The sequence below is a fragment of the Nyctereutes procyonoides genome, unplaced genomic scaffold, assembly GCF_905146905.1.
Source record: "Nyctereutes procyonoides isolate TBG_1078 unplaced genomic scaffold, NYPRO_anot_genome, whole genome shotgun sequence".
NCBI classification, from domain to species: domain Eukaryota; kingdom Metazoa; phylum Chordata; class Mammalia; order Carnivora; family Canidae; genus Nyctereutes; species Nyctereutes procyonoides.
The window spans coordinates 9,617,402-9,632,312 of record NW_026575133.1 but is presented as its reverse complement, the minus strand read 5'-3'; the positions used below and the strand labels follow the sequence as shown (position 1 = coordinate 9,632,312).

Sequence of the window (14,911 nt, the reverse complement as noted above, 5' to 3'; positions counted from 1 at the left end):
TAATGCTCTTTGTTGACCTCTTTTGAACGCACAGATGCACATGTACACACACATATACACATAAAACCCAAATCCAATAAAAATCAAATTAAAAAAAATAGGTTAGGCAAACACAAGCCACTAAAAAGTGCAGTAAGTGGCTAATTTTTATTATTCCTCTTAAATGCCTGAACAATCTTACTGCAAATCATATCTTTATTAAAAAAATATGATATACTCAATGCAAACCCCAAAGGGCACTTTGGAGAGAAGCCAGGCTATAGGTTTATATTCTTCCCATTTTCAAATAAAATGCAAAAGAAAAAAACTAGTAATCATTTTAATGAGCCTTTAAATAAATTATTGGCTAGAGCACACTGCAGTAATTTATACGGAGAACCACATACATATATTTGCTGAGAAAGGGACTTTGTGACTAAAGAGTGAATTTCCAAGAATTACTTTAGATTCTCTTTCCTTTAAGTGATTAGTTGGAGTTGATTTCACATCTACTCCATCACTGGTCACACTTGCAAAGGCGGGTGGACACCTGTAAACCGGGGTCTCTCCCCTCGTGGGTCCACCTTCTGCTGATTTCTTAGTTGTCCTTTATTTGCATTCCTCAGACCCCAACAATGTTTGATGTTTTCATTCTCGGGGGGTTATTTCTCTGGGTCACTTTCTGGATATACTAAGAGGAGAAAGGTTTGGACATGGAATTAGTAAATGAAGGAGGTTTGGTCCAAGATCTGTTATCTTTTTCCTTTTTTCACTCTTTCTTTTCACAAATCTTGCCATAAACACTGCTCTAGCCTCTTGGTAACTGTTAATTTATGAGGCAAGAAAAATGAAGTGGTTGTGAATTAACAAGAATGGGACCATTTCTCTCCATCAGCAGAATAATCCATCTCCCTCAGGCTGTTAGCAAGCTTTGTTTTAAGACACAGGGAAGAAGACCGATGGAGGAAAAAAGGTAGCAGTGTGCCTCTGGGACAGGGCGGGATGTGAGGCCCTTGAAAACCCAGGGTTCTGGGAGCTGCAGGCTCTCCTCAAGGAAGCCAAGAAGCAGGTAGCCCACCTCTGGTCAGAACAGGGGTACAGCCAGGGAGCCGGTGCACAGGGAGGCTGATTCCACTCTGTGATCATGATGCCAGCTCCATCTGAACAGATACAATCCTCTCCTCCCTTTCTGTAGCTTATTTCCTCCAATGCAGTATTATGTTTCTCATTTTACCCTAAATTTGTTCCCAAAGGAGAAGATAGGTAAATGAGCCTTTATGCCCACTTTACAGATGGAATAACAGGGGCTTGGAGAATTTAAATGATTTTCCCAATCTCTGCATCTAATTAGGAGAAAGCCTAGACCAAAAACCCTACTTCCTCCCCCAACATCTCTTCCCCAGGGATGCCAGCCTCTTGTTTCTTGGATAGCCATTTAGGGTTGAGCACACTGCTTCACCCCATTCTGCCCTCCAACATACAAAAGGCAGTTTGGATTTCAGGCCCTTGGTTTCTCACCCAGGTTCATCTTAAATGGGATTCCTGCAGTAATATCCTTTGAGACCAGAGAACTGAGAAGCTACGGATGTTCATATGACCTACAGCTACAACACACATTCAGTGAGACAGGCGGGGAGTACATGCTCCCAACAGTTCCCTACTTGCATTCACTCACAGCTGGGGTTCTCTATCAGATCTAAGTGCTCCAGCAGCCAAACAGCCTGTGGACCTGTAGACAGCACTGGATTAAGAGTCAGTAGACCCAGTTCCAGCCCTGGCCCTGCTCCAAATGACTTTGTGACCTGGGGCAAGTCCCCAAGTGGCCTCTTCTGCTAAATGAGAGCCTGCACAGTCTCTGGGGGCCCTTTTAGCTCCAACATGCAGTGAGTCTAAAAGTAAATATGAGCAAAAGTGAGTTAGGTGAGCATGCTAGACCAAGGTAAGTAACCATCAACAACTAAATCTGAACAGGCCCCTGACCTCTTGGTGCCAGCTTGGTGCCAGACTTTCATCATTTGTAAATGGTATAACGATAGTACTAACATTCCAGGATTGTTGGTGAAGTGTTCAATGAATTAATTCACGTAAAACATTTAGAATAATTTGGGACATGTGTGGCTCTCAAAAAATGCTAGCTACTTATCATTGTTATTGTATTATCAACACCACTGCCATTAATATCACAGATACTTGTTAACTTTGGAAACAGAAATGAATATTAGCACTAGGAGGGATTTGTCTTACTTGCTCTTCAATACATGGCTTATTATACACACTTTGTGAAGGGAGAAAGCCGGGCTGATGGGATGAGATGCCTGGTTGAGGATGCAGCAAGCAGGTAACCACAACGGAGAAAGTGTGATACAGCCAAGCTGGTCTGCTGCCTGCTATCATGACAGTGTCCTCACACCTGGGCTGCCAGAGCGATTCAGACAGCATCTCTAGTTCCCTCTCCTGCAAGAGGAGGACTGTGCATGCCTGGACAGGGACAGCGACTCTCATGTGAAGCTGTATCACCTCATGCTGATGGAAGCCTGCGATTGTGCCATTGAGGACTCTGCTGCTCTGAGTTAAATGGGTAGAGCCAGTGGGTTACAGGAAAGCAACCACCTTCTAACCCAGGAACTGTAACTCCAGAAAAGAAGTTTCTAGCCTGGATGGAGGCGCTTAGCTGGCCAATATGTGTCCATAAAACCAAGAGCTATGGGGATCACACCTTCCAAGGACTACCCAATGGGCTGTGCATTGAGCCCAAAGTCCATGTATCATCACATATAACTATATAGACCTCTGAGAGGCCCTGTCCAAATGGTGGCCATCTGGACAACCTGAGATAGAAGGAACCTCAAAAAGTGTAGGAGCCAACCTTGCCATTATACAGATAGGGAAATGTAGATTCTGAGTGGGGTCAGGCTTATTCAAGAACATGGTTACCCAGGGGTAGAACCAGGACCAGAAGGGAGAGGTCTGCCTTCAACTTCTACCTTTCCCTTCGATGACACAAAAGGTCTCTTGCAATGCAGGACCCACTGTGTGATTCCTTTGAGTCAAAGGGAAGTTTTTGTGAGTTGCACTCAACTGAGTTGGTATCTCATACAAATCACAAAGGCATCACTGTGGGCCCTCAGTAAGAGTACCCGCTAAGTGTTATCCTTACGCTGGGGCCCCAAAGGCCACTTGGCAAATGCCAACTTTTCAGTTGGAGAATGACTTAGTACTCAGAATATGGCTCATGAGGAACTGAAATGGATTTGGGACAGCCTGCCAGGCCCCACACTCCAAACTCCACATCCAAGCCTATCTGAAACATTTTCAAATACAAAAATTTCATATGGGAATATGCAGAGAAAATCAGGAGATGGTGACAATGATGTCATAGCCACACCAGGCCTTCATTCTCACACGCTTACTGTCACCTGGAGCACATGAGTGGAAGCCCCTTTACCGAGCAGCCACCGTACTCCCCGCCCAGCCCACATCACTCACTGACAGCCCCTGCCTGGCCCCTCTATGCCTTTGAGTTTGAGACCCCAGGTCTCCACCTGCAGTTGTTGTTCATATACACATTTTCTGCCCAAGCAGATTGCACATTTCGAAAAGCAGGAAAATCCCCTCCAAAAGCCTTTGCTCAGAGCTAGATATTTAACAGATTGCTTAACAGCCTGAAATTCTCTCTCCACATTCTCATTATTATTATTGTTGCTGCTTTGCTTTTGTGTAAGAGATTTTAATACCTGTGAATTGAAAGTGTGCCACCTCACAGTGGACTTTCCCGGATCCTCCAACCATCCCAGGAGACACAGCCAGGGAAAACAGGAGGCCAGTAGTTCAAAATTCTCTGTTTTGTGGTTTTCCTGTGTGTCACAGAGCTCAGGGTTATGCTGTTCTTTTAAGAGAATGATATGGGAATAACCAACATCCGACCACATTCCCAATGCCTCTTTAGCAGCCTGACAGAGGTGGCTTGCTTGTCAGAGAAATCTGACTGGTAGTTCCCACTCCATTTCTGCAGGGCAGCCTGGAAGTAATTATCCTCTTCAATGGTAAATCAATTAGGAAGGCAAGATCTCACACTCTCCTTTTCTTTCAAGACACTGCTAATTCTCTAACACTAATGGGCAGAAAACCCCAAGTAACAGCTACTGTTGGGGTGCTGACTGCACTCACCTGGTCTTTGTATCTGTGCAAGAGCTGCCAACCTATGGATCAGAGCAAACAGCATGGCCTATGGCATCAACTAGAGCTGAATGGGATCCGGGGCCACTCCTGCTAGCTTCTTGACAAAAAGCAAGTGGCTCGCCTGCCCTAGTCTCAGTGTCCTCATCTGTCACATGAGAATAAAAGTGCCAGGCTCAGGGGATTAGAAGTAGAACTTAGAATAGGGTATAGAGGTGAACTCAGCCCAGAGCTTGGAATTTGTGAGAAGCTCAATAAGAAGTAATTGCCCTATTCTGGTGCCATATAGCCTCCGGCCACTCATCCCCCCACTCACCCACCCACCCCCCGCCATAGGCACACCCACCTCTACACCCACCTCTACTCTGCAGTAATTTAGCCACATTCCCTGGCAGGCAGACCTTCCTATACTCTCTGCCTTTTCCAAAGCACTCTTTCCAAATCGGCAGGTGGCAGCCTCTTTTGAGCCAGAGCAATTAGGCCATAGCAGGCCCACATTTCCCCATCCACCTAAAGATTTGTTCTCAAATAGGCACCCATAGGAGCCAAACCCTTCTCTTGTTGGGGGCACAGAGTCCTCAGCATATTTGTGTTGTACACAGCACAGATCTGTTAAGCTCAGGCTTGACCTTGGCACATGACATTCTGCATGGACTAGAGAAGAATCGCTGAGAGTAATGAGTTCTAGGACCCCAGGGACTTTCATCTCCTGTGGGGAGAGGAAGCTGTGAGAAGGAACTCAGGACCCTCCCTGCCCGCCATAGCAGAGCCCCTCCTCAGGGTGGCAAACCTCACACACACCTGCTTCTAGAACTAACACACTGCTCTTCATCATGTTCAAAGTGTCAGGATCAGACATCATGGACAAGGAGCTACTTGGCCAATGGCTGGAGAAAGGCAAACAGTGACAGATGTAGAATTCACATCACATACAGTCAGGACAGCTCAAGGTCATTAAAATAATGCTGGTGCCACCGTGTCTTAGGACAGTCTAGAACAACTTCAACTGGAGTAGTTCCCAGCATTTCACATCAGTACTCTCATTTAGGAAAGACTAGTAAAGATGGCTAGTACAAATCTCAACTTCCTTAAGGGAGTCCAGCATCGCTAGATGATGTATCCTGACAAATCTGTCACTCACTTTCCTCATCAAGGGGAAAGCTGTTGCAAACCCACCATTTACAAGTAATACAGCCATGGGGTGATCGACATGGAGCCATTTCCTTATCATATCTGCCTTCTAAAGTGGCTGGGAAGATTGGAGGTTATATAGGTTAAGCTCCTAAAGGGCAGCTTAGCATAGTAGGTGCTCAACTAATGCTAAGACTATTACTGGTAGAAGCAGACTATACACATGTAAGACACACTTCTACTTTCAACCTAATGGCTTATTGGCTATCTGCGTTTGGAGATTTTATGTTGTCAAAAAAACCATTAGAAAGCCAACAACAATATAAATGCAAGCACAATTTACTGTTTTGCCAGGGGCCACAGATCTCTGATGTTCTTACAGCCTCCAAGGAAAGCAGTAGCCATCTGCTAAACAAATAACTCATTAAGTAAAAAGCAAGTATTTCCATAAGATTAGCTGAAAATCTGCTGGATTTTTCACTGGCTGTCAATGAACATGGGCAGCTACAGAAAATCTGGGTGCTAGAGTATCAGAAGATGTTGAATAAGGCAAGCTGAGATGAGAATCCAGAGACCACAGGTTTTAAACTTTAAGACACAGTTAAGAAAACAAAAATGTCAAATTACAAGGTCATCATGACCCAGAACACTAAGCAATAAGGAAATAAACCAGAGGATTTTCATTTAATATCTGTCATTTTGCCTAAGTGGCTGGATAAGGGTTATTTCTACTAAACCAAATATTCTGGTTAAAATAAAAGTCACCATGTAAAGTATTTGTGAATTGTCAGCATCCAGAGGCTCAGAAGACAATCAAAAACACTTACCATAAAATGAAACAGAATCTAATTTCATCTTTCCTTGGATGATTCAGAAAGTACTTCAGGATCACACAGCCTCCTTATGAATTAATTTCTACTGCTATTAAAGAAAATAAATAAAACCATGGCAATAGCCTGTCATTTATCTTTCCCCAATCTGAGTGAGGAAAATGTCTATGCTTTTAACTTTCTGGGCAGCAGTGACTCTTAGGTGGGAGTTAACTGTGCTTTGATGGCATTTCTCAGAGAAGACAGACAAAACAGGTTCAACTTTTTGTTAAGTGGGAATTAATTCCCATGAGAAACTGTTCCAGGGAGCCCATGGTATAGATATCACCTCTAGGAAGGAGAAATGGAGACAGCATTTCTGCACCAGTGGTCTCTAAATCTCAGTGTTCTGTTCTTTCTGACCCTCAGCATCTGCTTTAACCAACCCTCTGTTTCCTGCACTTCTTTTTTTTAAAGACTTCATTTATTTATTTTAGGTGGGGAGGGGCAGAAGGAGAAGGAGAGACACAAGCAAAGTCTTTGCTGAGCACAGAGCCCGACACAGGGCTGTATCTCATGACCCAGGGATCGTGATCTGAAACCAAGAGTCAGACATTTAACCAATGGAGCCATCCAGATGACTACCCCATGCTTCTAATCACCTCTAGGTTGGACCAAGGAGAGATAAGGAAGTGTCAGGAGTAGAGAAAAACAGCAAAAGACCAAAGGAGACATCATTATGAGTAGAAGCCCAGAAAACAGACCTAACAGATGATCACCAAACTGGATGCAAACAGGTATGATCCTTTACATCCCACTTGAGAGAAAAATGGCTGACCTACCATCTATAAGAAAATATGATTAATTCTGTTGTGGTCATAGGTCACAGAGCAGTGCTAAAGAGCATCTGCCATGTGTCAACTACCTGCTTCTCCCACAGCGCATACACCCCAAGATGTGATTCCATCCGACCCCAAGTCATTTGTGCAGAATGGAAAAAGTTTTATACTGAGTCATGAGAACAACTGGCAATGCTGCCACAAACCAGCTGAGTGACATGGGTGGACATTTATCTTCTGCGGGCTTCAACTTCCTTCTTAATGAAGGGGGCCGGGCAAAGGAAAAATTGAGACAGATCATTGCTATTGAATCCATGGATGTAGCACCTAGCTTTCATGTAGGTCAAGAAGCACTGCTTCAAGCTTCCAAGATAGGGGTAGAGTGTAAATTTTAAGCTACTAGGCTATAACTGTATAAGAGGAAAAGGTGCAAAGTGTGGTCTGGAACAAAGAAATCTAGACTGAGAATCAGGAGTCCTGACCTCTCACCTGGCTCTGTGGGATTTTTTTTTTTGGCTTCTGTTTCCTCATCTGTAAAATGAGGTTATTGGTACAGAAAAAGGATTCCTAACTGAGATATCCTGGACATCCTGGGTCCTTGGGCGGGATTCCAACTATTCACAAACTGCTAAAAATTGTTTCCAGTCTTGTGGGCAGGTGCATATTTCCAGAGACGAGATCTAGAGCTTTACTCACTTCTGCAAAAGCACTGAAGTTCAAGAACTAATAATAACTGTGCAGATAGATAAAATCTATGATCCCTTCCAGCTCTGATGTTCAACAAGTCACAAGACAATACTGAAAACTATGGATATGGCAGCAACTTTGGGACAAAGCAAAGAAAAACTGCTCCACCAAAGCCAGTAACAGATGATCAGCCATCTAGATGGTGGGCACAGACTCAGGTCTGGGACCCCCTCGCTAGATCATTGGGCATCCATCATCAATACGGAACCAGGAGTCATCCATTCTGCTTCCTCCCTTTGCTGGGGATTAGGGGCAGCAGAGGTGGGAGTGAGAAGAGAAGAGGCTGTGAGTGCTCATATCATGGGTCTGAGTCAAAGCTGTTCTGCTCTGAGCAGCATCAGAAGTCATCATCCCAGGGACAGCTGGGTGCCTCAGCAGTTAAATGTCCGCCTTTGACTCAGAGTGTGATCCTGGAGTCCTGGGATAGAGTTCCACATCGGGTTCCCTGCATGGAGCCTGCTTCTCCCTCTGCCTGTGTCTCTGCCTTCTCTTTGTGTCTCTCACAAATAAATAAATAAAATCTTAAAAAAAAAAGTCATCATCCCACCTTGGCCTCCACCAGGTTGGACTCAAAGGTCAGAGACATCCGAACAATGGATTGAATGTCAGCCTTGCACTGATTCTCACAAAAGAAAGGGCTGGAAATCCATGGGGGAATGCAAACCATATTGCAAGAGGAAAGTTTGCGAGTGCTGTTTTAGAAACACTAAGATTGGGGCACCTGGGTGGCTCAGTTGGTTAAGCATCTGCCTTCGGCTCAGGTCAGGATCTCAGGGTCCTGGGATGGAGCCCCACATCCGGCTCCCAAATCATCAGGGAGTCTGCTTCTCCTTCTCCCTCTGCCTGCCGCTCCCCCTGCTTGTGCTGTCTCCTCCTCTCTGTCAAATAAATAAAATAAACTCTAAAATGTCCTCTTAGATCCCTGGTGTGTTTATAGGAGCTACTGGGCCTGCCTAAATTTCTAAACAGCAGTGCCTTCCTGGCTACAGAAAGATCACCCTGTCTCAGAGTTAACATATGACACAGTATTTATTTTCTAAAACCATCCATCGTTCCATTGATTCCAGGTCCCCTCCTCCCAGCGTGTCTCCATGACCCAGCTCTGGCCTTACATGATTTCCTCCACATCCTGGCTAGTAAGTCAGTTGGAAAGTCAGAGAACAGAGGAGCCAGTGGAGCCAAGTCTGCCCTCCTGTGCCTCAGCAGCAGCTCTGGATCAACTTGGTGAATCCAGGGACCACCTATCCTTCCCTTGGCAGACGCAGACTCCCTGTTGACAAGGAGTTCCCTGCAAACAAACCAGCAAGAGGGAGGCTGTGGGAGAACTCAGCCCCGGGGACAAGCAGACCCACTCTCAAATCACAGATCTGTTACTGACCGCTGTCTGACTGCGGGCTAGAAAAGGATGTCCTCTCTCTGACCGTCAGTTTCTTCATCTGTAAAATGGGAACAACAATAACCTCTAGCCCAAAGACTGACCGTGAGGATAAACGAGATAAGGCAAAGGAGAACACCTTCCTACCTACAATTCTACTGCTGCTGTTGAAATTATTATGATTATTGCTCGACTGGTGTCATGGTAGTTAGAACTACAGGCAGTGGCTGTGATGTTCATGGCATAGAAAGCAGGCCCTCTCTGACTCCACGCCTATTGGTTTTCTTCTTCATGCCAAGCCCCGGCAGCCCTGCTACCCCGCGGGGAGTGCTTGGGACCCCTGACCCCTAGACTTACCTTCCTCTTGTTGGTGGGATTGACGTAGAGGTAACTGAGGACAGTCTTCAAACCTACTTTGTCATTTAGCTTTTCATAGGTGGTGCCATAATCCGTTGATCTGCAGGTGAGAGAGAAAGAAAGAAAGAGAGAGGTTGTTTTACCAAATGGGGGATTGTGTTCAAAGGGCAGCCAAGCTCTCCTTCAACTTGCACTTTTGTTCCCAAATCACAGGAGTGATTCAGAGATAAAAGGCCCCATTAATTCTGGAAGAGCAATTAGACTAGTGCATCTGCTTACTATCTAAACTCACTCCTCTTTGCTTCCAACCTTTCTCAGAGACCTACTTTCCCACCCTCTGTGAGGCTGTCTGTGGACATTGCTGCTGCGGACTGCCTACTCCAAGTTCAGCCCAGGGTCCTCGGCGTGCTGCTGTGGAGGGACATGAGTTCTGGCCCGGAGCTGGGTGAGAGGCCAGACTGTGGCCAGACTGTCTCCTGACGTCACCGGAGTCCAGTCAAACTTATGCCCCCTCCACTAAGCCCCAGGTTCAGGGACCTCAAGGTGGAAGGATGTCCCACCTGCAGAAGCTTAGAGGGTCCAGCAGCCTCACTGGGCTGCAGTGGGTAGAGGGTATCATGCTTTCCAGAGAGGCAATGGTGTGTCAGGGTCAAAAGCCAGTGCTGTGGAATTATCGCCAATAGTCCATCATTCCAATTACCCTGCTGGCTACTTCCTTGTCCTTTGGGCCTAATTTCCAGGGCTCTGACCTTATACCAAAACCACAAATCATGACTCAGAGAACAAAGGCAGGCCAAGCCATAGGCTCCTTCCTCTTCAACCTGCTTCCCCATGGCGGAGAAAGGAGAGCGGGTGGCAAACAAGGAGATCTCAGGAGCCAGCCTCGCTGCCATGCTTTGTGCCTCACTCCCCAACTCCACTCCATATGTACCTCACTCCCTCTTAAAACTACTGGTATCATCAGCTCTGTACCCCATCTTTACCTCACTGCCTTCTTTGGCTAGATCACAAAACTTCTCCCACCCAGGCTTTAGAGAATCCCAACTCAGTTTTGTTTTTCTGTGGTCACCTGACCTCACATGGGCCTGCATTTTGCATCAAATCTCAGTTCCAGACTCTGGCTGGGTGCCTCTCCTAGTAACTGCCTGCTCCTTCCTTTTACCCTCCTTCTGTCCAGAATCTGCTCCTTCCCTGGTGCACAGCTTAGTTTGATGAGCATAGTCGCCAGGGCTGGTAATGTGTGATGACCTTTAAGAATTATCGGTACTTCATCTCATTGAGAAAATTCAATGTCCCCACACTCAGCTGAGCTGTCCCTCCTCACCTCTGTTAAGGCTTCACTAGCCCTCTTCCCAGTCCCCATCATCCCTTTTCTGCCCTAGAACAAGCTTCCCACCCACTGCACCCCCAAGGCACACTGTGCATGCCTCCTTCTAGCTCTATGATATTGTCATGAGTTCTGTTTCTCCAGCACAACCTCAGCTCCCAAAGGACAAGGAACCTCAGAGAACACTACAGTGAGACAGAAGAATGTGACCTTTGAGCATAGCAAAATCTCTATTTCACTGCTAGATCCTCAGCTCTCTGGTTGCATGACCACACGCAGGTTATTTAACCTGCTACAGCCTCAGGTTTCTCAGCTGAAAAAAATTAGGGAGATTTCATCTCACTAGGCATTTGTAAGGATGCAAAAATATGTCACATAGAAAACCCCATGACAAGATGTAGGTATAATGAAATGTTTAAAATAAATAAAAATAAAAGGGTATTCACTTCTCCTCTCCCCCAAATGTACAGAATCAGGCTTTACACATCATACACACTCAGCATGTTTACTAAACAAACAAACATCAGCATTTCAGGCCCCTCCCTGGGCTACTGGCTCCCACATGGTCAGTGACTGTAAGAACTGTTAAAATCAGCCACCCCCCTAAAATTGACTTCTTATCTTCTGTCTCCTGTCTACCTTTAAGCACAGGGAATCACTCCCAATCTTTCTTGTTGCCTTTATCTCTCAAACCCAGCTCAGTCTCCAAGTCTTAATGATTCTATCTTCTAAATAACTTGGACCTGTGGTCTTTCCATCTTCACTCCAACGCTGTGGTTCCTGCATCATTATTTTTGCAATAGTCTCCCAACTGGATACTCTTCTTCCAGTTTTCTCCCCCCTCCCGCCATCCTCCATGCTGTCATCAGGCTATATTTCAACCTCCAGGTCTGTCCACCTGCATAGTAATCACCTGCAGTCCATGCACAATGAGGACATAGTTTCCAAGCTGAGTCTTGGCAAACCTGGCTTCGGTCTTCCTTACTAGACTCCTTTCCAGCTACCTGCTACCTGCCCCTTTCTCTACAGCCTCACCAAACTTTCTGGAATGTCATGCATTTTCACTGCCTCTCATTTCTATACATATCATTCCCTATGCCTAAACTATCCCTGTCCTAGTTCTTTTGCTTGGGATATTTCTCTCCAATCTTCAGCACCACCAATATCACCCTCCATCCAGCTTCCCCACTGGGAAATTAATCATGATTTCCTTTGGGTTCCCATACCACCTCAGATATGTTTCTCTGTTAGCGTGTATCCTATTGTTTTAGTCAAACTTTTTTTTTTTCCAGAGATCTCTTCCTTGACTGTAACGCTGTAAGGGCAAGAGCTGTTTCTAATAATAGCCCCAATGTCTGGTGCAAAGCAAGTGCTGAATGCATTGGTTTGTGTATTCTTCACTTTGCTTTGTCGTAATTTGCAAGAATGAAAGAGTGGCCATTCATGATCTTGGTTGGTCAAGTTTTTGACCAACTCCTAATGTCTAGTGGCCATTCAACACATAGCCACACCTAGAAAACACACTGCATACAGTTGGATGCTGGTACAACTGGAAAGGTTTAATCTGGTGCCAGGCAAAGATCTGTGGATCACTAGCAGAAGCATCAAGATTAAGTGACCAATCACCCCAAGATCCTATCCTCTCCAGGGCAGGGAAGGAGACACCCTAATCTCTAGAGGGAGTCAGTTGTATACTTCTATTAGTAGAAATGGAACACTGTATAGGATGAATCACTTCTTGGTTCTGCACTCTTGAAGGCATAAAGACAGCATGGTCTGGAGGAAGGACACTGAACCTTGAGTCTGGAAATCGAGGTTCTACAAGTGACTCTCAAACATATGCAAAGTGCTACCGTGGACAAGCCAATTCCTACACCTGTTTAAAGAAAAAAAAATTCTCTGACACCTGTTAAAATGGTAAGGGAGACTTCATTCAGGACAATGGTAATATGTCTAAAGGGCACTGCAATGGGGCTTTGCAATAAGAGAGAGACTGGGCTCAACTCCGAATACAACAAAAAGCAAGAACTTTATAGCCAAAGAGAAGGGTGGGGGTCAGTGGATGGAGCATTACCAGAGGGCAGAGTAATTCTTTTATAAACTGACCTGACAGGATTCCTACTGAAGGTAGGCCAGGGGATCATGACCTAGGGCACGGAGATGAGGAGATCAGTCATATATTGAGGGTAGGGGCTTCTGGCTAAACTGACTTAGCAGGATTCTTGGTAAAAGTGGGCTTTTGAGGACACACCCAAAGGCAGAGCCTACTTGACAAAGAGCTCAGAGGGTCCTGACTAGAGTCTGGCCAAGAAGAGAGTCTGTCAAGCCCTATTCCACCATCAAAAAAAGAGGTTGAACTCCCAAAATCATAAGGCCCCATCTGAACATTAAATATCTTTATGCCACCAACACAGAGCTAAGCTGTGTTCTAACCAGTGCATTTTCTCCACTCTATACATAGCAAACATCTTACTTTTATAAAGAACTGAATTCTCAGGGCTCCCCGTGTGGCTGATGTCTCAACAAACTTCCTTCCAGAATCCAAATAAACGTCATCAAAGCTAGTATGCTTAGCATCACACATAGTCTCTCTCTCTCTGCAGGCTGCACCACAGTTTCAGAGTGACTCTGCGCTTCTCTTGGAGGGGCTACTTCTCCCAGAGTAGGGACTTCCCAACAGAAGATCCCCCACCTGTTAGCTTCCTCTGCTTATTCAGCCTCACTGAAAAGGCCTCACTCGTTGAAGACACCTCAGGGAACCAGGTCTCTGTCCTTTCCAGCATAGATGCTTCACACCACACTGACCACGAAGCTCTGGGGAACCCCTTTGCCTGAGGTGGGAGGCAGCTTGCAAGGAGGCCTCAGCCCCAGTGCCAAAGATAGCCGCACTTGCAGAATTCATTTTTATAGGAAAGTGGATCATCCTCCACCTTGTCGCTCCAGACATCTGTCAGTGGGGTCACTTGGAAGAAATAGGCTCCTTTATCCTATTTCTTTTTTTAAAAAATAATTTATTTATTTATTTATTATTTATTTATTTCAGAGAGAGAGAGCACAAGAATGAGCAGGGGGAGGGGCAGAGGGGGAAGTAGAGTCACTGCTGAGCAGAGAGTCTGACTGCTGAGCAGGGAGTCCGATGCAAGGGCTCGATTCCCAGGACCCTGAAATCATGACCTGACCTAAAGGCAGTGCTTAACCAACTAAGTCACTTAGGCCCTGTTCTTTTTCCTATTTCAAAGCTAACCTCTCAAATCTTGACACTAGGGTCCCAACACTGAAACATCCAGAAAGCCAGAAACATCACACATGTGCATCGAGCACCTGCCATGAGCCTGGCACTATGCCAGTAACCATTCTGAATCATTCCAAATACACAATGAACCTGGAAGGCAACACATGAGAGGTGCAAGGGCTTTGGGCTTCTGTGCCCTGGATCAGCTTACCCAAGTCCATCAGGCTATTCTACTACGTCCTCCTGCTCTTTCTTCCTGTCTTTTTAATGAATCATCTCCAGCACACAGAAAATACAATGAGATGCCAATCATGTGACCACTACTAGATTTAACAAGTATCTGTGTCCATAAACAACATATAGCCATTTGGAGTTTTCATGTTTTCATAAGCCTTATATAGGACATTATCCTGCAGCTTGCTTATTTTGCTCAATATTCAAGTTTGCTGATTTATCCATGTTGACACACCTAGCCATAATTCATCCTTTTAAAAAAAAAGGTTTATTTATTTATTTGAGAGAATGAGCATGCACATGTGAGTGAGAGAAGGGGCAGAGAGAAAGGAAGAAAAAGAATCCTAAGCAGACTCCACACTGAGCGCAGAGCCCGAAACAGGGCTCCATTCCAGGACCCTGAGATTAGGACCTGAGCCAAAATCAAGAGTCAGATGCTTAACCAACTGAGCCCCAAATTCACCCAGTTTTAAATACTGTAGAGCATTATAGTTTATGAATAAGCCATTGTCTATCCATTCAACCACTAATAAAAAATTTTTTTCGTTTAAAATTTGCAACAGTAAGCAATGTTTCAATGAACATTCTTATATGTGGCTTCTTACGTATTTATGAAAGGAAGTTTTTCAGGGGAGACATCCTGATATGCAATTAGTGCTTCAAACTCCATGCATATCTTCTACTTTTTTTTTTCTCCAAGAAGGC

The 14,911-nt window shown here is 45.2% G+C and overlaps 1 protein-coding gene across 1 annotated transcript in view; it reads right to left on the bottom strand.

Moving 5' to 3' along the window:
- The window catches only part of SORCS3 (sortilin related VPS10 domain containing receptor 3), a 584,039-nt gene that overhangs the window by 321,471 nt on the left and 247,657 nt on the right, over positions 1 to 14,911 (bottom strand). The window contains exon 3 of the mRNA XM_055299867.1: positions 9,414 to 9,513. Within this exon, the coding sequence (XP_055155842.1) occupies positions 9,414 to 9,513 (100 nt within the window). The remainder of the gene's footprint in view (positions 1 to 9,413; positions 9,514 to 14,911) is intronic.